General features: G+C 43.1%; 1 protein-coding gene across 3 annotated transcripts; it reads left to right on the top strand.

The window, feature by feature from the left end:
* The first annotated feature begins 698 nt into the window (after positions 1-698).
* Positions 699-26251, top strand: nme6 (NME/NM23 nucleoside diphosphate kinase 6). Of its 3 annotated transcripts, XM_041859917.2 has the most exons (7): positions 699-781; positions 955-1229; positions 14862-14953; positions 16753-16855; positions 21169-21208; positions 23681-23841; positions 25977-26251. In XM_041859917.2, exons 3-7 carry the CDS (start codon positions 14864-14866, stop codon positions 26126-26128), a joined length of 546 nt encoding a protein of 181 aa, XP_041715851.1. In that variant the 5' UTR covers positions 699-781; positions 955-1229; positions 14862-14863; the 3' UTR covers positions 26129-26251. The 3 variants fall into 3 exon arrangements, with proteins under 3 accessions (XP_041715851.1, XP_041715850.1, XP_041715852.1); XM_041859916.2 differs by lacking the exons at positions 699-781; positions 955-1229 and adding an exon at positions 14264-14360; XM_041859918.2 differs by lacking the exons at positions 699-781; positions 955-1229 and adding an exon at positions 14381-14439.
* The last annotated feature ends 1728 nt before the right edge of the window (positions 26252-27979 follow it).

Here is a 27979-nt window from a genome sequence, read left to right as displayed (position 1 = left end):
AAAATATGGCCTTTTGTAGGTAAAATATAGTACTTTGTCTCCATGCTCATCGAACCCTAAACGGTGCGATACTAACAGGAAATGCACCTCTGACCTGCAACAACACCCCCCCAGCCTCTCCCTTCACCCGACAAACAACACATGACACAATGGGACGTGTGCTGTTGCTGTAGCTGGTGTCAGCATACCCTGTTGTAATGGACTTCTGCGTCCCAAATGTCCCCTGGAGCCCTGTAGAACCTGGTCAGAAGTAGTGCACTATACGGTGGATAGGGTTCCATTTGGGACGCAGCCACGGTCAGGCCAGGTTCACCCCCCGAGTGACCGACCATGTGACCGTGTGACAGGTGATCTGTAATGTCCTGGACCAGACCAGGGTGCACTGGGGTAATCAGGGTCTGCAGGTCAGATACTGCCTGACGACTCAAACTGTATTCTTCCACTGCTCTATCCCCTACATACGTCAGTCTGAGACTGCCTTCGTTCAAGTCATTTGTGGTGATGTCAAATAGAGGGGTGTTGTACAAAACAAAGTCATCAGCGATTGGATCAACTCTAACCACTCAGAGTATCAAAGCCAATGACAAAATATTCTAAACGCAGCTTTACCCACGTGTGTTCTGGCCCAGCCCATCGGTTTCTGGGACCAATCAGGACAGTTAGAATGTGTTTGCGTTCTAGAAATCATCGGGGAGGTACTCAGATCCTCATTGGGGAGAAGAAACTAACGTCCGTGGGCTTGGCGTAGTCTTTGGCTGGAGCAAGGAGTTTGGGTAGCCAGGTAATGTCAGATATATTTACAGAGAATGACTCTACTTGACAGGCTTTATTTTCTGACAGCAAGTCTATAGAGCAGCATATTATGTTCATTAGAGAGGCTTGTTTATCATCAATACATATGTGATAATGTCCTCTTGTTTGATTGGTTGATTTGATATTTTCATATTTATTCAGCACAAAGTCACTACAAGGGCTGATTCTGAAAACCCGGCAGATCTGTAGCAGAGGAAAGTGATCAGCCTGAAAACCCTGAAGATCTGTAGCAGAGGAAAGTGATCAGCCTGAAAACCCTGAAGATCTGTAGCAGAGGAAAGTGATCAGCCTGAAATCTGTAATATCAAAGATAAGTGATCAACCTCCTGCCATGTGACACACGTCTCCTTCACATGACGCCCTGCTCTGCTTGCAGAATGCCGGCCGGTTGGTCGGACACCCAATCTCCTCTGAGGGTCAGTTAGACAGACAGCTGCCCCAACCGTCCATCCGTTCAACCAAAAGGAGCGACAACTGCAGGCAGAGCCAAGTAACAGTAGCAACACCCAGTCCCAGACAGTCAACCGGGGGGTTGGGGGGGTTGGGGGGGCATGTGTGTGTGAGGACTGAGGAGGATCCATGTCTCTCTGCCTGCCTGTAAACCAGCTGAGGATGTTTGATACAGGATCACAGAGAGAGAGAGAGAACAAGGATGATACAGGATCAGAGAGACAGAACAAGGATGATACAGGATCAGAGAGAGAGAACAAAGATGATACAGGATCAGAGAGAGAGAGAACAAAGATGATACATGATCAGAGAGAGAGAGAACAAAGATGATACAGGATCACAGAGAGAGAGAGAACAAAGATGATACAGGATCACAGAGAGAGAGAGAACAAAGATGATATAGGATCACAGAGAGAGAGAGAACAAAGATGATACAGGATCAGAGAGAGAGAGAGAACAAAGATGATACAGGATCAGAGAGAGAGAGAACAAAGATGATACAGGATCAGAGAGAGAGAGAGAACAAAGATGATACAGGATCACAGAGAGAGAGAGAACAAAGATGATACAGGATCACACAGAGAGAGAGAACAAAGATGATATAGGATCACAGAGAGAGAGAGAACAAATATGATACAGGATCAGAGAGAGAGAGAGAACAAAGATGATACAGGATCAGAGAGAGAGAGAACAAAGATGATACAGGATCACAGAGAGAGAGAGAACAAAGATGATACAGGATCACAGAGAGAGAGAGAACAAAGATGATACAGGATCACAGAGAGAGAGAGAACAAAGATGATATAGGATCACAGAGAGAGAGAGAACAAAGATGATACAGGATCAGAGAGAGAGAGAGAACAAAGATGATACAGGATCAGAGAGAGAGAGAGAACAAAGATGATACAGGATCACAGAGAGAGAGAGAGAGAGAACAAAGATGATACAGGATCAGAGAGAGCGAGAACAAAGATGATACAGGATCAGAGAGAGAGAACAAAGATGATACAGGATCAGAGAGAGAGAACAAAGATGATACAGGATCACAGAGAGAGAGAACAAAGATGATACAGGATCAGAGAGAGAGAGAACAAAGATGATACAGGATCAGAGAGAGAGAGAGAGAACAAAGATGATACAGGATCAGAGAGAGAGAATAAATATGATACAGGATCAGAGAGAGAGAGAGAACAAAGATGATACAGGATCAGAGAGAGAGAACAAATATGATACAGGATCAGAGAGAGAGAACAAATATGATACAGGATCAGAGAGAGAGAACAAAGATGATACAGGATCAGAGAGAGAGAGAGAACAAAGATGATACAGGATCACAGAGAGAGAGAGAACAAAGATGATACAGGATCAGAGAGAGAGAGAACAAAGATGATACAGGATCAGAGAGAGAGAGAGAGAACAAAGATGATACAGGATCAGAGAGAGAGAAAAAAGATGATACAGGATCAGAGAGAGAGAGAGAACAAAGATGATACAGGACCAGAGAGAGAGAACAAAGATGATACAGGATCAGAGAGAGAGAACAAAGATGATACAGGATCAGAGAGAGAGAGAGAACAAAGATGATACAGGATCACAGAGAGAGAGAGAGAACAAAGATGATACAGGATCAGAGAGAGAGAGAACAAAGATGATACAGAATCAGAGAGAGAGAACAAAGATGATACAGGATCAGAGAGAGAGAACAAAGATGATACAGGATCACAGAGAGAGAGAACAAAGATGATACAGGATCAGAGAGAGCGAGAACAAAGATGATACAGAATCAGAGAGAGAGAGAATAAAGATGATACAGGATCAGAGAGAGAGAGAGAGAGAACAAAGATGATACAGGATCAGAGAGAGAGAACAAAGATGATACAGGATCAGAGAGAGAGAACAAAGATGATACAGGATCAGAGAGAGAGAACAAAGATGATACAGGATCAGAGAGAGAGTACAAAGATGATACAGGATCAGAGAGAGAGTACAAAGATGATACAGGATCAGAGAGAGAGAACAAAGATGATACAGGATCAGAGAGAGAGTACACATATTATACAGGATCAGAGAGTGAGAACAAAGATGATACAGGATCAGAGAGAGAGAGAACAAAGATGATACAGGATCAGAGAGAGAGAACAAAGATGATACAGGATCAGAGAGAGAGAACAAAGATGATACAGGATCACAGAGAGAGAGAACAAAGATGATACAGGATCACAGAGAGAGAGAACAAAGATGATACAGGATCAGAGAGAGAGAGAACAAAGATGATACAGGATCAGAGAGAGAGAGAGAACAAAGATGATACAGGATCACAGAGAGAGAGAGAGAACAAAGATGATACAGGATCAGAGAGAGCGAGAACAAAGATGATACAGGATCAGAGAGAGAGAACAAAGATGATACAGGATCAGAGAGAGAGAACAAAGATGGTACAGGATCACAGCGAGAGAGAACAAAGATGATACAGGATCAGAGAGAGAGAGAACAAAGATGATACAGGATCAGAGAGAGAGAGAGAGAACAAAGATGATACAGGATCAGAGAGAGAGAATAAATATGATACAGGATCAGAGAGAGAGAGAGAACAAAGATGATACAGGATCAGAGAGAGAGAACAAATATGATACAGGATCAGAGAGAGAGAGAGAACAAAGATGATACAGGATCAGAGAGAGAGAGAGAACAAAGATGATACAGGATCACAGAGAGAGAGAGAACAAAGATGATACAGGATCAGAGAGAGAGAGAACAAAGATGATACAGGATCAGAGAGAGAGAACAAATATGATACAGGATCAGAGAGAGAGAACAAAGATGATACAGGATCAGAGAGAGAGAAAAAAGATGATACAGGATCAGAGAGAGAGAGAGAGAACAAAGATGATACAGGACCAGAGAGAGAGAACAAAGATGATACAGGATCAGAGAGAGAGAACAAAGATGATACAGGATCAGAGAGAGAGAGAGAACAAAGATGATACAGGATCACAGAGAGAGAGAGAGAACAAATATGATACAGGATCAGAGAGAGAGAGAACAAAGATGATACAGGATCAGAGAGAGAGAACAAAGATGATACAGGATCAGAGAGAGAGAACAAAGATGATACAGGATCACAGAGAGAGAGAACAAAGATGATACAGGATCAGAGAGAGAGAGAACAAAGATGATACAGAATCAGAGAGAGAGAGAGAATAAAGATGATACAGGATCAGAGAGAGAGAGAGAGAGAACAAAGATGATACAGGATCAGAGAGAGAGAACAAAGATGATACAGGATCAGAGAGAGAGAACAAAGATGATACAGGATCAGAGAGAGAGAACAAAGATGATACAGGATCAGAGAGAGAGTACAAAGATGATACAGGATCAGAGAGAGAGTACAAAGATGATACAGGATCAGCGAGAGAGAACAAAGATGATACAGGATCAGAGAGAGAGTACACATATTATACAGGATCAGAGAGTGAGAACAAAGATGATACAGGATCAGAGAGAGAGAGAACAAATATGATACAGGATCAGAGAGAGAGAACAAAGATGATACAGGATCAGAGAGAGAGAACAAAGATGATACAGGATCACAGAGAGAGAGAACAAAGATGATACAGGATCACAGAGAGAGAGAACAAAGATGATACAGGATCAGAGCGAGAGAGAGAACAAAGATGATACAGGATCAGAGAGAGAGAACAAAGATGATACAGGATCAGAGAGAGAGAGAGAACAAAGATGATACAGGATCAGAGAGAGAGAACAAAGATGATACAGGATCAGAGAGAGAGAACAAAGATGATACAGGATCAGAGAGAGCGAACAAAGATGATACAGGATCAGAGAGAGAGAACAAAGATGATACAGGATCAGAGAGAGAGTACAAAGATGATACAGGATCAGAGAGAGAGAACAAAGATGATACATGATCAGAGAGAGAGAGAACAAAGATGATACAGGATCAGAGAGAGAGAACAAAGATGATACTGTCACGAATTCGGCCGAGACTGCTCCTCCTCCTTGCTCGGGCAGGCTTCGGCGTTCGTCGTCCCCGGAGTACTAGCTACCACCGTTGGATGTTTCGATGTTTGTTTGGTTTGGTCTGTCTGTTGCACCTGTGTCCGTTTGTGTCTAATTATGTGACCTATAAGTTTCCTGCTTTGTGTATGTGAGATTGTGTGTTATTGTCCGCCTGTCCGTTGGTGCTGTGTATTTTGCTCTTATCTATTTTGTTTATTTACGCACAGTTTGCGTAATCGCTCGCCTCCGTTTTGTTGAGGTCCGTTTTTGTATTGTCGTGTTTCTGTCCAGTAAAGTCTGTTGGACTAAGCTTCTGTGTCCTGCGCCTGACTCCACACCACATCCACATCAGCCATTGACAGAATAACACACCCCCATGGAGTCAGCAGGAGCAGCGGCGGCACCCAAGTCGCTGGAGGAACGGATCAGCGATCAGGACACCATGATCCGGCAACTTGGGGCCGCCATGAACGAGGGTCTCCTGGGAGAGGGGACAACAGGTCACGCACTGGGGAGTCATTTCAGGTGAGTAGGCGCCCCACTTACCCAGAGCTCTCTGTTGTTCACCTGTGTATACCTGTGAGATTTCCACAGGTGGCACCTCATTCCCAGCATAAGGCGCTAGTAGATTCAGGCGCAGCTGGGAATTTTGTTGATCGTAAATTTTGTTCAAGGTTAGGAATTCCCCTCCGGCCGGTGGAAGCCCCCTTCCCTGTCCATGCCCTAGACAGCCGGCCGCTGGGGTCGGGGTTGATTAGAGAAGTCACAGCACCACTTAAGATGACTACGCAGGGGGTCATGAGGAGACCATTCAGTTATATCTGATCGACTCTCCTGCGTATCCCGTGGTGCTGGGGCTTCCCTGGTTAATCGCCCATGATCCTACCATTTCGTGGCAACAGAGGGCTCTTATGGAGTGGTCAGCCCAGTGTGTAGGGAGATGTCTAGGTGTTTCCGTAGGGGCGACCTCGGTGGAGAGTCCGAACCAAGTGCCGCAATACGCATTCCCCCTGAATATGAGGATTGCTACTCGTGTTCAGCAAGACAAGGGCGACACGGTTGCCACCTCATAGACAGGGGGATTGTGCGATAGACCTCCAAACAGGAGCAGCACTCCCGCGGAGCCATGTGTATCCCCTGTCTCAAGAGGAGACAGCGGCTATGGAGACTTACATAGCCGAGTCCTTGAGACAGGGATACATACGGACCTCCACTTCCCCGGTTTCCTCGAGTTTCTTCTTTGTGAAGAAGAAGGACGGGGGTTTGCGCCCGTGTATTGATTACCGTAGTCTCAATCAGATCACGGTTAAATACAGTTATCCTCTTCCTCTGATTGCGAGTATGACTGAATCATTATGCGGAGCGCGGTTCTTCACAAAGTTGGATCTCAGGAGCGCGTACAACCTGGTGCGCATTAGGGAGGGAGATGAATGGAAAACAGCATTCAGCACCACCTCGGGTCATTACGAGTATCTCGTCATGCCATACGGGTTAATGAATGCTCCTTCAGTCTTCCAATCCTTTGTGGACGAGATCTTCCGGGACATGCATGGGCAGGGTGTGGTGGTGTACATCGACGACATCCTAGTGTACTCTTCTACACGAGCCGAGCATGTAGCCCTGGTGCGCCGAGTGTTGAGGAGGCTGTTGGAGCATGACTTGTATGTCAAGGCAGAGAAATGCTTGTTTTTCCAGGAGTCCATCTCCTTTTTGGGTTATCGGATGTCCGCGTCAGGTGTGAAGATTGAGGTTGACCGTGTGTCAGCCGTGCGTAATTGGCAAACTCCAACCACTGTTAAAGAGGTGCAGCAGTTTTTGGGTTTTGCTAATTACTACCGGAGGTTTATCCGGGGCTTTGGACAGGTGGCAGCTCCCATTACGTCCCTGCTGAAGGGGGGCCCGGTGCGTTTGCAGTGGTCAGCTGAAGCGGACAGGGCATTTGTTAAACTGAAGAACCTGTTCACTTCGGCTCCGGTGCTGGCGCATCCGAACCCCGCTTTACCATTCCAAGTAGAGGTGGACGCGTCAGAGGCCGGTATTGGGGCAGTACTGTCGCAACGGTCCGGCACGCCACCTAAACTCCGCCCCTGTGCGTTCTATTCTAAGAAGCTCAGCCCGGCGGAGCGAAATTATGACGTAGGGGACAGGGAGCTTTTAGCCGTGGTTCAGGCCCTAAAGGTGTGGAGGCATTGGCTTGAGGGGGCTCAACACCCTTTCCTCATTCTGACTGACCACCGTAACCTGGAGTACATCCGGGCAGCTAGGAGATTGAACCCTCGTCAGGCTAGGTGGAATATGTTTCTAACCCGGTTCATTTTAAAAATGACGTACATCCCAGGGTCCCAGAATGGTAAGGCAGACGCTCTGTCCCGGCGGTATGACACAGAGGAGAGGTCCATTGAGCCTACTCCCATACTGCCGGAGTCTTGTCTGGTGGCACCGGTGGTGTGGGAGGTCGATGCGGAGATCGAGCGGGCGTGCATGCACCGACCCTACTCCCCCAGAGTGTCCTGTGGGGCGGACGTACGTTCCGCTCGAGGTTCGTGATCGGCTTATTTATTGGGCTCATACGTCACCCTCCTCTGGACATCCAGGTATTGGCCGGACAGTGCACTGCCTTAGCGTGAAATACTGGTGGCCAACGTTAGCTAGGGATGTGAGGCTGTCTCCTCCTGCTCGGTGTGCGCCCAGTGTAAGGCGCCTAGACACCTGCCCAGGGGGAAGTTACATCCCCTGCCCATTCCACAACGACCATGGTCTCACCTCTCAGTGGACTTTGTGACCGACCTTCCCCCCTCCCAGGGGAATACCATCATTTTGGTCGTTGTGGATCGGTTTTCTAAGGCCTGTCATCTCCTCCCAATGCCGGGTCTCCCTACTGCCCTACAGACCGCTGAGGCTCTGTTTACCCATGTCTTCCGGCACTACGGGGTTCCCGAGGATATAGTGTCTGACCGAGGTCCCCAGTTCACCTCCAGAGTCTGGGGGGCGTTCATGGATCGCTTGGGGGTACAGGATCAGAGAGAGAGAACAAAGATGATACAGGATCAGATGCCAACCAGACATGGGTTAAAGGCCGCTACACATTTCACGCAAACATAGTGACGGAGCATCATTTTCACACATAGTTCTATGTTTTTTGTGTGGCTCAAATTTTGGAACGGACCGTATAGGTCGCTCCTTCGCTCTGTTAGTGTGTTGAGACCTTAAGAGCTTTAGAGCACCTTTAGCAGATGTTATTGCGGGTGCAGTGAAATGCTTGTGCTTCTCGCTCCGACAGTGCAGTAATATCTAACAAGTAATATCTACCAAGTAATATCTAACACTTTCACAACATATACCCAATACACACAAATCTAAGTAAGGAATGAATTAAGAATATATACATATATGGACAAGCGATGTTAGAGCGGCATGGACTAAGATACAGTAGAATAGTATAGAATACAGTATATACATATGAGATGAGTAATGCAAGATATGTAAATATTATTAAAGTGTGTGTCATTTCTTAAATTGGCCAGTGATTTCTAGTCTATGTCTATAGGCAGCAGCCTCTAATGTGCTAGTGATGGCTGTTTAACAGTCTGATGGCCTTGAGATAGAAGCTGTTTTTCAGTCTCTCGGTCCCGGCTTTGATGCACCTGTACTGACCTCGCCTTCTGGATGATAGCGGGGTGAACAGGCAGTGGCTCGGGTGGTTGATGTCCTTGATTATCTTTTTGGCCTTCCTGTGACATCGGGTGCTGTAGGTGTCCTGGAGGGCGGGTAGTTTGCCCCCATTAATGCCTTGTGCAGACCACACCACCCTCTGGAGAGCCTTGCAGTTGTGGGCGGTGCAGTTGCCATACCAGGCGGTGATACAGCCCGACAGGATGCTCTCAATTGTGCATCTGTCTGTGTGGGTGGTCCATTTCAGTTTGTCAGTGATGTGTACGCCAGTGTGTCTATGTACAGTTGAAGTCGGAAGTTTACATACACTTAGGTTGGAGTCATTAAAACTTGTTTTCAACCACTCCACAGATTTCTTGGTAACAAATTATAGTTTTGGCAAGTCTACTTTGTGCATGACACAAGTAATTTTTCCAACAATTGTTTACAGACAGATTATTTCACTTATAATTCACTGTATCACAATTCCAGTGGGTCAGAAGTTTACATACACTAAGTTGACTGTGCCCTTAAACAGCTTGGAAAATTCCAGAAAATGATGTCATGGCTTTAGAAGCTTTTGATAGGCTAATTGACATCATTTGAGTCAATTGGAGGTGTACCTGTGGATGTATTTCAAGGCCTACCTTCATACTCAGTGCCTCTTTGCTTGACATCATGGGAAAATCAAAAGAAATCAGCCAAGACCTCAGAAAAAAAATTGTAGACCTCCACAAGTCTGGTTCATCCTTGGGAGCAATTTCCAAACGCCTGAAGGTACCACGTTCATCTGTACAAACAATAGTACGCAAGTATAAACACCATGGGACCACGCAGCCTTCATACCGCTCAGGAAGGAGACGCGTTCTGTGTCCTAGAGATGAACGTACTTTGGTGCGAAAAGTGAAAATCAATCCCAGAACAACAGCAAAGGACCTTGTGAAGATGTTGGAGGAAACATTTCAAAAAACTAAAAGCATTGTATTTGGGACAAATCATTCACTAAACCCTAAACCTCAACAAAATCTTGTAATGAATAATGTGGAATTGAGCAAGTTGAGGTGACTAAACTGCTTGGAGTAACTATGGATTGTAAACTGTCATGGTCAAAACATGTTGATGCAACAGTAGCTATGATGGGGAGAAGTCTGTCCATAATAAAGCGCTGCTCTGGATTCTTAACAGCACTATCAACAAGGCAGGTCCTACAGGCCCTAGTTTTGTCTCATCTGGACTACTGTCCAGTCGTGTGGTCAGGTGCCACAAAGAGGGACTTTACAATTAGTTCAGACCAGGGCAGCACGGCTGGCCCTTAAATGTACACATTGAGCTAACATTAATAATATACATGTCAATCTCTCATGGCTCAAAGGGAGAGATTGACTTCATCACTACTTGTATTTGTAAGAAGTGTTGACATGTTGAATGCACCGAGCTGTCTGTTTAAACTACTAGCACACAGCTCAGACACCCATGCATACCCCACAAGACATGCCACCAGAGGTCTCTTCACAATCCCCAAGTCAAGAACAGACTATGGGAGGCGCACAGTCCTACATAGAGCCATGACTACATGGAACTCTATTCCACATCAGGTAACTGATGCAAGCAGTAGAATCAGATTTTAAAAAACAGATACAAATACACCTTATGGAACAGCGGGGACTGTGAACAGACACACATACTCATGATAAGACACGCACTCTACACACACGTACACATGGATGTTGTATTGTAAATATGTGATAGTGGAGTAGTGGCCTGAGGGAACACACTGAATGTATTGGGTAAAGTGTTATGAAATGTAATGTCATGTAATATTTTTTCTTGTATATAACTGCCTTAATGTTGCTGGACCCCAGGAAGAGTAGCTGCTGCCTTGGCAGAAACTAATGGGGATCTTTAATAAATACAAATACCACCTCCCCTCTCACCACCACAACCCTCACCTCTCTCACCACCACAACCCTCACCTCTCTCACCACCACAACCCTCACCTCTCTCACCACCACAACCCTCACCTCTCTCACCACCACAACCCTCACCTCTCTCACCACCACAACCCTCACCTCTCTCACCACCACCACCCTCACTCCTCTCACCACCACCACCCCTCTGGGAGTAAGAAATGTGAGGCACAGGGTTGCACCAACTGACCACGGCTACTCCGGACCATCTCTCTCTCCCCTCCCCCCTCTTCTCCCTCCCCCCTCCTCACCCCCAGAGGAGGTAACAGCTGTGGTGACACGTGTTATGCTATAGGTCACATGGCTGTGGCAGGTGGGACAAAATCTGTGTGCCACCCAACTCCCCTCCCTACTCTCATTTTATTTGTTCAAAGGTCTTTATTGGCATGGGAAACATATGTTTACATTGCCAAAGCAAGGGAAATAGACAATAAACAAAAGTGACATAAAGAATCAGGCATGAACAGTAACCATTACACCTACAATAGTTCAAAAGGAATAGAGACATTTCAAATGTCATATTATGGCTATATAAGGTGTTGTAAAGATGTGTTGAAGTACAAATGGGAAAATAAATAAACATAAATATGGGTTGTATTTACAATGGTGTTTGTTCTTCACTGGTTGCCCTTTTCTTGTGGCAACAGGTCACAAATCTTGCTGCTGTGACGGCACACTGTGGAGTTTTTGAATTCTTTGTGGGTCTGTGTAATCTGAGGGAAATATGTGTCCCTAATATGGCCATACATTTGGCAGGAGGTTAGGAAGGGCAGCTGTTTTCACCTCATTTTGTGGGCAGTGTGCACATAGCCTGTCTTCTCTTGAGAGCTAGGTATGCCTACAGCGGCCTCTCTCAATAGCAAGGCTATGCTCACTGAGTCTGTACATAGTCAAAACTTTCCTTAATATTGGGTCAGTCACAGTGGTCAGGTATTCTGCCCGTGTGTACTCTCTGTTTAGAGCCAAATAGCATTCTAGTTTTATCTCTCTCTCTCTTCCTTCCCCAGCTCTCTCTCTCTCTCTCTCTCTCTCTTTCTCTCTCACCCCCCATTCCTCTTTTCTAGGGTGTGACATCCCTCTCTGTAGGAATGTATTGCCAGGTGTTCAGAGCTGTCATGGCCAGTCTCTCACATTGACAGTATTCCAAAGACAAAGATCTGTCACATACACTGAGTGTAAAAAACATCAGGAACACCTGTTCTTTCCATGACATAAACTGACCAGGTGGATCCAGGTGAAAGATATGATCCCTTATTGATGTCACTTGTTAAATTAACTTCAAAATCAGTGTAGATGAAGGGGAGGAGACAGGTTAAAGAAGGATCATAGACAATTGAGACATGGATCGTGTACAGTATGTGTGCCATTCAGAGGGTGACAAAATATTGAAGTGCCTTTGAATGGAGTACGGCAGTAGGTGCCAGGCGCACCGGTTTGAGTGTGTCTAGAACTGCAACCCAACTCAATATCAGGAAGTTGTTCTTAATGTTTTGTACACTCACTGTCTGTCACTCCATCCTCATTGTAACTCCCAATGTGTGACTTTCCTTTATTACACCAACATAAATTAGTCATTTTTTTCTTGCAGAAATATTTTTTTGTGGATTGCATAAAAAACGTCTTTAAAATCAAGTGATGCAAACCAAACTGGTGTTGTTTAGATGGTGTCTGAGTGAAGTCAAGTTTATTTGTCATATGTACGGGGGTCCACGCAGCACAATGAAATGCTTAAAGAGCTTAAAGAGTATGTTTGATGGACTGTGGATACCATGGCTGTAAGAGGAACAAGATGATGGACTTGTCATCATGGCTATGTTTATCTATCAACACACAGAGTGTACAGAACAGTACACTGATCAACATTTACATTTACATTTACGTCATTTAGCAGACGCTCTTATCCAGAGCGACTTACAAATTGGTGCATTAACCTTATAGCCAGTGGGATAACCACTTTACAATTATTATTATTATTTTTTTTGGGGGGGGGTAAGGGGGGTAGAAGGATTACTTATCCTATCCCTGGTGTTCCTTAAAGAGGTGGGGTTTCAAATGTCTCCGGAAGGTGGTGAGTGACTCCGCTGTCCTGGCGTCGTGAGGGAGCTTGTTCCACCATTGGGGTGCCAGAGCAGCGAACAGTTTTGACTGGGCTGAGCGGGAACTATGCTTCCGCAGAGGTAGGGGAGCCAGCAGGCCAGAGGTGGATGGATTTGGGGGGTGGGGTGGGGTAAGGGGGGGCTGATCAACTAGCCTAGATGTTGGTTTTGTGTGTACAAAGCCAGCCACACAAGACGTTCTTCAGTGATTGTGCCACAAAGGGAACGTTAATTTTTTCTTCTTTCATATTTGATGTGCATTGGCATTACAAAATTCTACAATTATTCATTTGTCAAATTGAACACTAGTGCAACGCACAAGACATATGACCATTATTTTTTATTGAGTTGTTTCATCTTACCGTCCAAAGGAATTGTATGCAGCCTGGCTATACACTCGTATCCCCCATGGACCAGTTCATACATAAAACATTCTCCATTCAGGCTGCAAAGGTGTGGATTTCCTCTTTAAAGGGATATTTCGGGATTTTGTTAATGAAGCCCTTTTATCTACTTCCCCTTCCCCAGTCAGATGAACTCATGGATACCATTTTATGTCTTTGCATCCAGTATGAAGTTAGTCAAAGGTAGTTTCGCCAGCCAATGCTAACTAGCGTTAGCGCAGTGACTGGAAGTCTATGTTATCTACTACCATGCTAGCAGTTACCATAGACGAAAAACAGTCATTGTGCTAATGCTAATTAGCAATTGCGCTAATGCTCGTTAGCAACTTCCTTCAAACTGCACACAGAGATATAAACATGGTATCCACAAGTTCATCGGACTCTGGGGAAATAGTTATATAAAGGGCTTCATAGTCAAAATCCTAAAGTATCCCTTTAACTCGACTTAATGGCGAGAAGGCGGGAGAAAACTGGGAAAATATGAGTATTTTATTTATGAAACCATTTTCTACCACCATGCTAGAGTGGATAATGCCTTGGAATGCTAGTTCCGGATGTTGCATATTGAGTTCAGCTAATCGGGTTGCAGCAGTCTGTTGTTTATCCCTGGCTGAAAGTTGGTACAACATCAGGAAGTAGCATTAGCCACTCTAGCAGTGGTGGAAAATTGTGTTTCTTAAAGAAAGTACACATATTTTCCCCCGCCTTCTCTCAATAAAATCGAGTTAAGGAGGAAATGGACGCCTTTGCAGCCTGAATGGAGAAAGTATTATGTACGAACCGGTCCACAGGATAGAGTGTTTCGCCGGCTGCATGCTGTCCCTTTGGAAGGTCAGATGAAATGACTCAATATCGCCATCTGCCATCTCCTGTAGAATGTGTGAAATACGCGGAACATTAAACATGTGGAACTAAAAATTGGGGTTGAGAAACTTGGGGACTCTTTAAGAGCGGATCAGGTAGGAGAAAGGGCAGAAAAATCTAATGAATATTAATAATATATTTAGATCCAAAGATTGATTTTAACTGCCTCAAAACGTATGTTATTGTTGACGTGTAATTAATATTTTGATGTAGCGAATAATTCCCAATAACGTTAACAACGGTAGCTAACGCATTTACCAAAATGGTGGCGCCCATATAAATAGCACTGCAACCATTACATTATCTAACGTTAGCTACTAAGAAACAAGCTTTGTACCTTTCAGATATTTTACTTTCTTGCAAAATTCATACTGTCAAAGTAACTGGTGTAGCCTGCTATTTGTTGGCCATTTCCAATGCACCTGTCGACGTTACATTGATCTGTGCAGTGCAATTTGTTTCCGTGTTCTGTAACGTTGTCCAGCTAAGCTGAATCTGAACGATAACTGGTACTGTTGTGCAAACGGAGGGCGTGTGTTCTGTGCCTTAACGCGACTATTTAGTTGTCTACCTTTTGTTCTTTGCCATTTTTCCAGGAATGTTAACCACACATCGCTGTGCGAAGGCACTGCAGCTCACCCTCGCGGTGATCAAGCCAGATGCGATGGCGCATCCTCTCATCTTAGAGGTGAGTGAGGTCTATGTGACTGATGGCTAATGGCTTGCGTTTGTTTAATGGAATCCGTGATTGGAAATACACTGGCTACATTATACTGTAGGCTATAGACACACACACACACACATTAGGCTATTCAGATAATCATGTTGAAATCATCTGTTTTTGTGGACCAAATTACAATCACATATCAGAGCCATTTCAGACTAACACCTATTGCACAGACAAAAGGGGGAACAAAGGGGGTTAGTTACCAGTATAATAGTATATTGTAGTTAGTTACCAGTATGATAGTATATTGTGGTTAGTTACCAGTATGATAGTATATTGTGGTTAGTTACCAGTATGATAGTATCTTGTGGTTAGTTACCAGTATGATAGTATATTGTGGTTAGTTACCAGTATAATAGTATATTGTGGTTAGTTACCAGTATGATAGTATATTGTGGTTAGTTACCAGTATGATAGTATATCGTGGTTGGTTACCAGTATGATATTATATTGTGGTTAGTTACCAGTATGATAGTATCTTGTGGTTAGTTACCAGTATGGTAGTATATTTGGGTTAGTTACTAGTATGATAGTATCTTGTGGTTAGTTACCAGTATGGTAGTATATTTGGGTTAGTTACTGTTAGTATCTTTTAGTTACTAGTATGATAGTATCTTGTGGTTAGTTACCAGTATGGTAGTATATTTGGGTTAGTTACTAGTATGATAGTATCTTGTGGTTAGTTACCAGTATGATAGTATATTTGGGTTAGTTACTAGTATGATAGTATCTTGTGGTTAGTTACCAGTATGATAGTATCTTGTGGTTAGTTACCAGTATGATAGTATCTTGTGGTTAGTTACCAGTATGGTAGTATATTTGGGTTAGTTACTAGTATGATAGTATATTTGGGTTAGTTACCAGTATGGTAGTATATTTGGGTTAGTTACTAGTATGATAGTATATTGTGGTTAGTTACCAGTATGGTAGTATATTTGGGTTAGTTACTAGTATGGTAGTATATTTGGGTTAGTTACTAGTATGATAGTATCTTGTGGTTAGTTACCAGTATGGTAGTATATTTGGGTTAGTTACTAGTATGATAGTATCTAGTGGTTAGTTACCAGTATGATAGTATCTTTGGGTTAGTTACTAGTATGATAGTATCTTTGGGTTAGTTACTAGTATGATAGTATCTTGTGGTTAGTTACCAGTATGGTAGTATATTTGGGTTAGTTACTAGTATGATAGTATCTAGTGGTTAGTTACCAGTATGATAGTATCTTGTGGTTAGTTACCAGTATGATAGTATCTTTGCCTATTGTAAACACTTGATCATTTTAGGAATTCATCACATCAGCTTTTAAAACATTGATTGTGAGAAGTTGATTTATGAAGTCATTTTCAATGGTCCATAATAAACACCAATTCCATCTGCATCTTCAATCAAATGTTATCATCTTCTGTTCTTTTTCTTATTTAATTACTCTGCCCACTGGCTCAAAGAAAGGAGATGGAAGATGCAATGACCATCAAAGATTCAATTTATTGCACTGTTCCATTTGAATACTTCAGTTCCTTTAAAGCCGATTGTCTGTCGGTCTGCCTTCATCTGCACAGGAGGGGAGTATCAGGGGACGCGTTTTCTAAGATGTAAAACCATCCATCAATATTGGGTTGTTGACATTTTCAGAGTACACCATTTGACAATGGTGATGATAGTCCCAAAATGTTGGTGAGAGTCTAGTATTTAGATGAGAGTAGTACTGTATACTCTTATTTAGTATCTGGATAAGAAGAAACGCTTCTCTACCTTCCAGGCCCTTCACCAGAGAATCCTGGAGAACAACTTCATCATTGTCAGGTCCAAAGACCTGGTGTGGAGGAGACAGGACTCTGAGAAGTTCTACTCTGAACATGCAGGTAAGGTTCTAGATGGTTCTACCATAGAATTAGAACATGTCTTTATGGATTCTATTCTGAACATGCAGGTAAGGTTCTAGATGGCTCTACCATAGAATTAGAACATGTCTTTATGGATTCTATTCTGAACATGCAGGTAAGGTTCTAGATGGTTCTACCATAGAATTAGAACATATCTTTATGGATTCTATTCTGAACATGCAGGTAATGTTCTAGATGGTTCTACTGTAGAATTAGAACATATCTTTATGGATTCTACTCTGAACATGCAGGTAAGGTTCTAGATGGTTCTACCGTAGAAATGTCTTTATGGATTTTATTCTGAACATGCAGATACATTTTATCAGCTGAATATGGTTCTACCGTAGAAAACATATTAGCTTGATATGTATTGTAATGAAACAGGCAGGGAGAGTGAGCTTGTCTGCGGTGGTATTCCTGACACCAGTGTAATGAAACAGGCAGGGAGAGTGAGCTTGTCTGCGGTGGTATTACTGACACCAGTGTAATGAAACAGGCAGGGAGTGCGGCTCGATACCCTCAACCTTCTGGCCCGTAGCTCTGCGCGCCATCGACTGTGCCACAAAAGCATGTTCGTGTGGCAGAGTCGATATCCGGAGCTATAAACCTATAAACACAGGGTCGCTACAGTATTCTCTCTGGGGTTTTCTGATCACGCAGCTAAGGTTTTAGTAGCAGCAGTCGAAGGCTTAAACTAAACCACACTACAGAGGGAACGCTATCGACTCCGTATGGTAATACAATCTCTTCTCCAGTTGAGTGGCACCTACGATCACGACAACCTTAAAATGTCAGACAGACTCATATCTATTATGTGAAGCCTGCTAGAAGTTAATTATCCGTTTTTTCCTGCCTGAACATACTTTTAACTGTGACTAGCTTTTTAAGGCACAACTTCAACTCCAGCTTTAAAAGCACTATACACAACATGACCAAAAGTATGTGGACACCTTCTCGTCAAACATCTCATTCCAAAATCATGGGCATTGATATGGAGTTGTTCCCCCCCCCCCCTCTTGCTGCTATAACAGCCTCCACTCTTCTGGGAAGGCTTTCCACTAGATGTTGGAACATTGCTGCGGGGACTTGCTTCCATTCAGCCACGAGAGCATTAGTGAGGTCGGGCACTGATTTTGGGCGATTAGGCCTGGCTCGCAGTCGGTGTTCCAATTCATCCCAAAGGTGTTCGATGGGGTTGAGGTCAGGGCTCTGTGCCGGCCAGTCAAGTTCTTCCATACCGATCTCGACAAACCATTTCTGTATGGACCTCGCTTTGTGCACGGGGGCATTGTCATGCTGAAACAGGAAAGGGCCTTCCCCAAACTGTTGCCACAAAGTTGGAAGCACAGAATCGTGTAGACTGTCATTGTATGCTGTAGTGTTAAGATTTCCCTTCACTGAAAAACAGCCCCAGACCATTATTCCTCCTCCACCAAACTTTACAGTTGGCACTATGCATTGGAGCAGGTAGTGTTCTCCTGGCATCCACCAAACCCAGTCCGATGGTGAAGTGTGATTCATCACTCCAGAGAACTAATTTCCACTGCTCCGGAGTCCAATGGCTGCGAGCTTTACACCACTCCAGTCGACGCTTGGCATTGCACATGGTGATCTTATGCTTGTGTGCGGCTGCTCGGCCATGGAAACCCATTTCCTGAAGCTCCCGTCTAACAATTTTTGTGCGGACGTTGCTTCCAGAGGCAGTTTGGAACGCGGTAGTGAGTGTTGCAACCGTGGACAGATGATTTTTACGCGCTACTCACTTCAGCACTCGGCGGTCCCGTTCTGTGAGCTTGCGTGGCCTACCACTTCGCGGCTGAGCCGTTGTTGCTCCTAGACGTTTCCACTTCACAATAACAGCACTTACAGTTGACCGGGGCAGCTCTAACAAGAAATTTGAAGACCTGAGTTGTTGGAAAGGTGACATCCTATGACGGTGCCACGTTGAAAGTCGCTGAGCTCTTCAGTAAGGCCATTCTACTGCCAATGTTTGTCTATGGAGATTGCATGGCTGTGTGCTCGATTTTCTACACCTGTCAGCAACGGGCAGCTGTTCTTGCATAATATGGACTTGGTCTTTTACCAAATAGGGCTATCTTCACAACACAACTGATTGGCTCAAACGTATTAAGAAGGAAAGAAATTCCACAAATTAACTTTTAAGAAGGCACACCTGTTAATTTAAATACATTCCAGGTGACTACCTCATGAAGCTGGTTGAGAAAATGCCAAGAGTGTGCAAAGCTGGGTGGCTATTTGAAGATTCTCAAATATACAATATATTTTGATTTGTTTAACACTTTTGTGGTTACTACATGATTCCATATGTGTTTTTTCATAGTTTTGATGTCTTCACTATTATTCTACAATGCAGAAAATAGTAAAAATAAAGAAAAACCCTTGAATGAGTAGGTGTTCTAAAACTTTTGACCGTGTGTGTGTGTGTACAGAAATAGAAATACCTTATTTACATATGTATTCAGACCCTTTGCTATGAGACTCGAAATTGAGCTCAGGTGCATCCTGTTTCCATTGATCATCCTTGAGATGTTTCTACAACTTGATTGGAATCCACCTGTGGTAAATTCAATTGATTGGACATGATTTGGAAAGGCACACACGTGTTTATATAAGGTTCCACAGTTGACAGTGCATGTCAGAGCAAAAACCAAGCCATGAGGTTAAAGGAATTGTCTGTAGAGCTCCGAGACAGGATTGTGTCGAGGCACAGATCTGGGGAAGGGTACGAAAACATTTCTGCAGCATTGAAGGTCCCCAAGAACACAGTGGCCTCCATCATTTTTAAATGGAAGACGTTTGGACCCACCAAAACTCATCCTAGAGCTGGCCACCCAGCCAAACTGATAATCGGTGGAGAAGGGCTTAGTCAGGGATGTGACCAAGAACTCAATGGTCTGACAGAGTTCCAGAGTTCCTCTGTGGAGATGGGAGAACCTTCCAGAAGGACAACCATCTCTGCAGCACTCCACCAATCAGGCCTTTATGGTAGAGTGGCCAGACGGAAGCCACTCCTTAGTAAAAGGCACATGACAGCCCACTTGGAGTTTGCCAAAAGGCACCTAAAGGACTCTCAGACCATGAGAAACAAGATTCTCTGGTCTGATGAAACCAAGATTGAACTCTTTGGCCTGAATGCCAAGCGTCACGTCTGGAGGAAACCTGGCACCATCCCTACGGTGAAGCATGGTGGTGGCAGCATCATGCTGTGGGGATGTTTTTCAGAAGCAGGGACTAGGAGACTAGTCAGGATCGAGGCAAAGATGAACGGAGCACAGTACAGAGAGATCCTTAATGAGAACCTGCTCCAGAGCGCTCAGGACCTCAGACTGGGGCGAAGGTTCACCTTCCAACAGGACAATGACCCTTAGCACACAGCCAGGACAACGCAGGAGTGGCTTCGGGTCAAGTCTCTGAATGTCCTTGAGTGGCCCAGCCAGAGCCCGGACTTGAACCCGATCGAACGTCTCTGGAGAGACCTGAAAATAGCTGTGCAGCGACGCTCCCCATCCAACCTGACAGAGCTTGAGAGGATCTGCAGAGAAGAATGGGAGAAACTCCCCCAATACAGGTGTGCCAAGCTTGTAGCGTCATACCCAAGAAGACTCGAGAATGTAATCGCTGCAAAAGGTGCTTCAACAAAGTCATGAGTAAATGGTCTGAATACTTATGTAAATGTGATATTTCAGTTAATTTTGTAAAAATTAGCAAACATTTCTAAAAACCTGTTTTTGCTTTGTCATTATGGGGTATTGTGTGTTGATTGATGAGGGGAAATAACAATTTAATACATTTTAGAAAAAGGCTGTAATGTAACAAAATGTGGAAAAAGTCAAGGGATCTGAATACTTTCTGAATGCACACTCTATCACCACAAAGAACCACCTGATATCACCACAAAGAACCACCTGATATCATCACATAGAACCACCTGATATCATCACATAGAACCACCTGATATCACCACATAGAACCACCTGATATCACCACATAGAACCACCTGATATCACCACATAGAACCACCTGATATCACCACATAGAACCACCTGATATCACCACATAGAACCACCTGATATCACCACATAGAACCACCTGATATCACCACATAGAACCACCTGATATCACCACATAGAACCACCTGATATCACCACATAGAACCACCTGATATCACCACATAGAACCACCTGATATCACCACATAGAACCACCTGATATCACCACATAGAACCACCTGAAGTCTTTGATGCGTCTTCGTGTGTTTGTCTCATCTCTCAGGACGGTTCTTCTACCAAAGACTGGTTGAGTTCATGTCCAGGTAAGCTTCAAGTCATTTCTCCCCACACTTTAATGTAGCTTACATAACTTTACTGTGTCCCAAATGGCACCCTATTTGGACAAAAGTAGTGCACTATATAGGGAACAGGCTGCCGTTTGGGACGTGTCCTCTGACTCATATTTATTGTATAACTGACCTTTATCTCCCAGTATAATGTGATGTAAGTGCTGTTGAATGTAAAGACAAAAGCATCTTTTGAGATGACAACTAAACCCAGGATGTAACTCATTTAACTTTGACTCAATGGCGTACCTTCGCCCAATTCTGATATTTTGGCCAATTATTGGCAAAAGAGCTCATCTGATTGGTCAACAGACCAATTAGTGGAAAGAGAGCTGATCTGATTGGTCAACAGACCAATTAGTGGAAAGAGAGCTGATCTGATTGGTCAACAGACCAATTAGTGGAAAGAGAGCTGATCTGATTGGTCAACAGACCAATTAGTGGAAAGAGAGCTGATCTGATTGGTCAACAGACCAATTAGTGGAAAGAGAATAGGAATTGGGCTGCCTGTGTAAACGCAGCCTTCGTATCTCAGCGGTATGAATGTGACAAACACATGGAAACTCAAGTACTGTTGCTTACATACATAGTGAATAGAAAAGCATCTGTTGAGACATCCCACAATAAAAGACTACATCACTTGAGCTTGGTCCTATTTCTATCCTCTGAGAGCCCCCCGTACGAACCACTTGGATCCATCCCGTCTTTGAGGCAGCTCTGTGGGCTGTCTGCTGGCTGTCAGCACCTCATTCAGAACTGGACCTAGTTCTGTAGACCCCATGCAGGGCACCCCTCTGGCTTCTAAAGGTGTTCTTCCACGCCATTCTCCTTTGTTCTGCATCCCAAATGGCACCCTATTCCCTATGCAGTGTACTACTTTAGACCAGAGCCAGGTTCTGGTCAAATGTATTATTTTTTTGTTTAATGTTATTCTGAGCTCCTGAAAGAGTGTGTAGATGAGTGGCGGTGACATCACAGCTTCTTGTTTGTTTTGTTTAACGTTAAGAGGTTTTATTTTTTTAAGGACTCTCTTTTCCTTGTGGGTTGTCTTTTATAACCTGTTGTGCTACTGTGTATCGGGGGTCTTTGATTGGATCTGGTCCTTTACCACGTTTTGAACATTTAAGCAAACACCACATTCTCCCCCTTTTTCCACCCTCCACCTTTATTTAACCAGGTAAGCCAGTTGAGAACAAGTTCTCATTTACAACTGCGACCTGGCCAAGATAAAGCAAAGCAGTGCGATTAAAAACAACAACACAGAGTTACATATGGAATAAACAAAAACGTACAGTCAATAACACAATAGAACATCTATATACAGTGTGTGCAAATGTAGTAAGTTATGGAGGTAAGGCAATAAATAGGCCATAGTGCAAAATAATTACAATTTTGTATTAACACAGGAGTGATAGATGTGCAGAAGATGATGTGCAAATAGAGATACTGGTGTGCAAATGAGCAAAATAAATAACAATATGGGGATGAGGTAGTTGGGTGGGCTAATTACAGATGGGCTGTGTATAGGTGCAGTGATCGGTAAGGTTCTCTGACAACTGATGCTTAAAGTTAGTGAGGGAGATAAGAGTCTCCAGCTTCAGAGATTTTTGCAGTTCGTTCCAGTCATTGGCAGCAGAGAACTGGAAGGAATGGCGGCCAAAGGAGGTGTTGGCTTTGGGGATGACCAGTGAGATATACCCGCTGGAGCGCAGACTACGGGTGGGTGCTGCTATGGTGACCAATGAGCTAAGATAAGGCGGGGATTTGCCTAGAAGTGATTTATAGATAACCTGGAGCCAGTGGGTTTGGCGACGAATATGTAGTGAGGGCCAACCAACGAGAGCGTACAGGTCACAATGGTGGGTAGTATATGGGGATTTGGAGACAAAACGGATGGCACTGTGATAGACTACATCCAATTTGCTGAGTAGAGTGTTGGAGGCTATTTTGTAAATGACATCGTCGAAGTCAAGGATCGGTAGGATAGTCCGTTTTACGAGGGCATGTTTGGCAGCATGAGTGAAGGAGGCTTTGTTGCGAAATAGGAAGCCGATTCTAGATTTAACTTTGGATTGGAGATGCTTGATGTGAGTCTGGAAGGAGAGTTTACGGTCTAACCAGACACCTAGGTATTTGTAGTTGTCCACATATTCTAAGTCAGACCCGCCGAGAGTAGTGATTCTAGTCGGGCGGGCGGGTGCCAGCAGCGTTCGATTGAAGAGCATTTTGACCTGTAGTCAAATGAAATTTACAAAGCAAATATAATTTAAAATAATGGTACTCTTGTACTTACATTTTAGTCATTTAGCGCCACCAACTGAGCTACACGGGGCCCTGTGATAAATAGTAAATAAATATTTACCTCACACAGAATGGGTGGAACTCTTTTGTCTAAAGGCTCCCTAGTTTTAACGTTTTTTCCCCCCATTTTTGTCTGTTGTGATCCAGTGGTCCGATGCGGGCGTACGTCCTGGCTAGAGAGGACGCCATCACCCACTGGAGAGAACTGATGGGTCCTACCAAGGTGTTCAGGGCCCACTACACATCGCCCTTAAGCATCAGAGCCCAGTACGGACTCACTGACACCAGGAATACCACACACGGCTCTGGTAAGTCCCCCAGGACTCTCATGGGTCTGAAATGGATCCCTATTTACATTTACATTGACATTTTAGTCATTTAACAGACGCTCTTATCCAGAGCCACTTACAGTTAGTGAGTCTTTTTTTTCATACTTTTTCTTTTTTCTGACAAAAAAAAAAAAGAAAACAAATTCTACCTTGTCAGGACATTCTGGTCCTGATTTATATAGGAAGAGACGTACACAATGTTTCTGTGCCACACACGCAACACCCACACTGACAGTTACTTATAGCTGTCAATCAAATGATCTAGGGTATTAATTGTGTATGATAGCTATCAATATAGGTTTTGTATTAGACAACCAGAATCCTTTGAGAAAGGCAACAGCTGAAACGTCGGGGCTGGCTCAAGTATTGAATTAGTAGATTGCTAAACTTTTTTTTTTCCTGCTCAGTAATCTCCTCTACTGATTTGCAGTCTACAAGACTTTTGGGGCACCGCAGCCCATATACAACTTTATCTTCATATTTTGGTTGGTGCTGGTGGTTGGGTCTCCTGACCATAAACTGAATGCCATAACTTTCATAACATCAATGTCATTTAAAGATTAGTTGATCACACTAATAGTAATTTCCATAAACCCTTTAATTATTATTATTATTATTTTTTTTACTTATTTTGTTAGGGGGTAGATCAGCTTTAATATTGCAGATAGATTGTAACTTCCATCAATGTAATTGTCTGCATCACTTCCAATCCCCCATATGTTTTTTTCTCTCGCATATATACACATACATACATACATACTACATATACATATCCTTTTTGAAAATATATTTCCCTTAATTACTTTCCAACCCCACCACCCCTTCCCTAATTGGAGTAAACTAGTGGACAACAATGCTTAGGCCTCTACTTCCAGCTTATACATACTATCTACATTTTATGGACACAGTCAATTTTACAATAATTATATTTTGTTTGTTTTTTCTCCTGATCTTCCTCTACCTCTCCGATCATTTTCATGATGTCCATCCGGTTTGCTTTCTATATGCCATATCTTTCTAACTGTGCTCTTTCACAAAAGCTCTCAACCTATAACCTATATACTTATTATGGACACAGTATGCTTTACATTAGTTATCTTGTTGTTATTAGTTGTTGTTAGTTGTTATTAGTCCCATCCTTCAACTCCATTTAACACCTCCCATCTATTTCTGAACACCATCCATATAGGATTTCTATTTGCCATATTTTTCAACTGTACTGTGATGTTTTACAAAAGTTCTGAACCTTTCAATTCTCATTGTTTCTACAGATTGTAAATTGAAATAAACATATTTGCTAAAAGTATTATTATATTATTGATCGATTTGACTATGACTTTTCAGATCACCCAGTAGTGCTATCTGCAGGGTTAGCTCCAGGTAAATATTGCGATCCTTTAGCCATTCCTGGACCTGTGTCCAAAAACAAGCTACAAATGGACAGTACCAAAACAAATGATCTAATGATTCTGTCTCTTCGCAGCTAAATCTGCAGAGCTCGGAAGATTGTATCCCCCATATAAATAACATTATATTGGTAGCAAGAATTTTGTATAATAATTTAAATTGAGAAGTTATGTTTTGAATCCAGCGTCGTTTTGCGTATCAGTTCATAAACACTATGCCATGGAATCGGTACATCGAAAATCTCTTCCCAACTATTTTGCAATCTATATGGGACGGCTGTCAATCCTTTGGTCCTTAAATTAAACTGGTATACTTTGTGGGGCGGCAGGTAGCGTTTAGTGGTTAAGACCGTTGTGCCAGTAACCGAAAGGTCGCTGGTTCTAATCCCCGAGCCGACTAGGTGAAAAATCTGTCGATGAGCCCTTGAGCAAGGCACTTAACCCTAATTGCTCCTGTAAGTCGCTCTGGATAAGAGCGTCTGCTAAATGTAAAAAATATATATAAAAAATAAATAAATAAATAAAAATTCTAAAATATATAAATAACACATTTTTTTTTTTTATCACAATGTTCTTTAACCAATTATGTTCTTTAACTCTTGAGGTTGTGTAATAATCTTGTGAAACCTAACATGCCAAACTAATTTCCCAAGCCTGGGATAATAAAGGTCTTCTTATAAATGAATTTACAATTCCTCCCGTTTCCAGATTCGGCAGAATCGGCACGCAGGGAGATCAGTTTCTTCTTCCCAGACTTCAGTCAGGAGACGTGGATGGAGAGCGAGGAGCCGGGGTTCAGGAAGGGACGCATGGAGTACGACCAGAAGAAACAGATACACACGTTACCAGTTCACAGCTAACTGCTGATCTAAGTACATATTTAAACAAAGAAGTGACTGGACCATGGCCTGTATTCATAAAGCTGAAAGTGTATGTATGTATGTGTGTGTGTATATATATGTGTATATATATGTGTATGTGTGTGTGTGTGTGTGTGTGTGTGTGTGTGTGTGTATATATATACACACACACACACACACACACACACACACACACACACACACGGTTAAAAGTTTTAGAACACCTACTCATTCAAGGGTTTTTCTTTATTTTTACTATTTTCTACATTGTAGAATAATAGTGGTCAAATAGCCCTTACACAGCCTGGAGGTGTGTTGGGTCATTGTCCTGTTGAAAAACAAATGATAGTCCCATTAAGCCCAAACCAGATGGGATGGCGTATCACTACAGAATGCTGTGGTAGCCATGCTGGTTAAGTGTGCCATGAATTCTAAATAAATCACAGACAGTGTCACCAGCAAAGCACCCCCACACCATAACACGTCCTCCTCCATGCTTCATGGTGGGAAATACACATGGAGATCATCCGTTCACCCACACAACATTATGTACAGTATATAATGTATTCATGTCGTTTTGTGGACAATATTCTAATCACAATTCTCTGCAGTTGATACTAACTTTAAGACTATGTAAATAATGCAACTTCTATGAAATGACTTAAAAAAGGAAATTAAACCACAAAGCACTCACATGTCATTTGTTTTATTGTCAGTGCAAATGTACACTGTCCATATCGATAAACATGAACTAAAGAATTAAGCCAAAACGACCTGGCAAAGTTACTTTAGAAAGTACTTTGAGGCGATTTGCCGTTGAATAGTAAAGCGCAATTGAAAACTGCTATGTTGTATGCTGTGACGGGTGACCCTTGTTTCCCCATTCAGATTCATTTGCGTATTGTTCAAACCAGGGAAATCCTAAGCCATTGCCAACTCCTTCCATTGTACATTTAAAAAAATGAATTGGAGATGTGTATAAATTCTAAGAGGATGAAAAAAAAAAAAAAGTATTTTACCAACGTCTGCGACAGTGTTTCTGTCTAGAACATTCTGAGAATTGTACTGAGAATCTTCTGACGCTACTGTAGCAATCCAATAGATGAAGGGTTTAAATGATCATACTTCACAGCTAAATCTGTTTCAGACTAGATTGTCTCTCTGATTGAATCAAGCTCTCTTCATGTAGAGCTGGTACTAGATATGTAATAACCTCAAATCATTCAGTCACTAGTTCGTACAGTCAGTTGTTCATAAAGTCACTAGTTCGTAAAGTTTTGTTCACAAAAAGTGCCTATTCATTAGAAGACGTACCTTCTTGTAAACATCGTCGTCTACAGTTTTTTTTCATCCGTCAAGACAAAAACGAACACTACCCAACGAATTGCTCATTGAAATACTAAACATATACATTACAAAACGACCTACTTCAAGACAGGTTTCCTTCAGGAACATCCGTTTGTGTTATGTCTTCAATATGGCCGACAAGCTAGCCGGTACAATACAGCTCAGTTCCTACCAGCTCTAAGTTCTTCTTCTTGTGCTTTTTAAAAACATATTCGGTATCGTGTCCATAGAGACAGGGGCGGTGTGTTCATTAGGGCGATATGGGCGACGCACTGCCAAACGGGAAAAGGAAGGGATTTTTTTTCTAATCAATTATATCACAAAGTAGTTTTCAGTGTTCTAATCTAGACGCCTGATCTGCCACTAAATGTCCAATCAGGCTAAAGTCGTGCTTCAAATGGCCCCGCCCCTTTTGGGGCGATTTCAGTCAGGTTGAAAATCGCCCAGGAGTCTCTCATAGACTATCATGTAAAATATTTTTTTTTCTCAAATATCAGAGCTTTC

This window comes from Coregonus clupeaformis, chromosome 33 (genome assembly GCF_020615455.1).
Source record: "Coregonus clupeaformis isolate EN_2021a chromosome 33, ASM2061545v1, whole genome shotgun sequence".
NCBI lineage: Eukaryota > Metazoa > Chordata > Actinopteri > Salmoniformes > Salmonidae > Coregonus > Coregonus clupeaformis.
This window is presented reverse-complemented; position numbering and strand designations above follow the sequence as displayed.

Excerpts from the sequence above, each read along its gene's own strand:
- nme6 (XM_041859917.2), top strand. The coding sequence starts at position 14,864 with ATGTTAACCACACATCGCTGTGCGAAGGCACTGCAGCTCACCCTCGCG. Across the intron at positions 16,856-21,168 it reads GTTCTACTCTGAACATGCAG|GACGGTTCTTCTACCAAAGA; the intron begins GTAAGGTTCTAG and ends CTCATCTCTCAG. Across the intron at positions 21,209-23,680 it reads CTGGTTGAGTTCATGTCCAG|TGGTCCGATGCGGGCGTACG; the intron begins GTAAGCTTCAAG and ends GTTGTGATCCAG.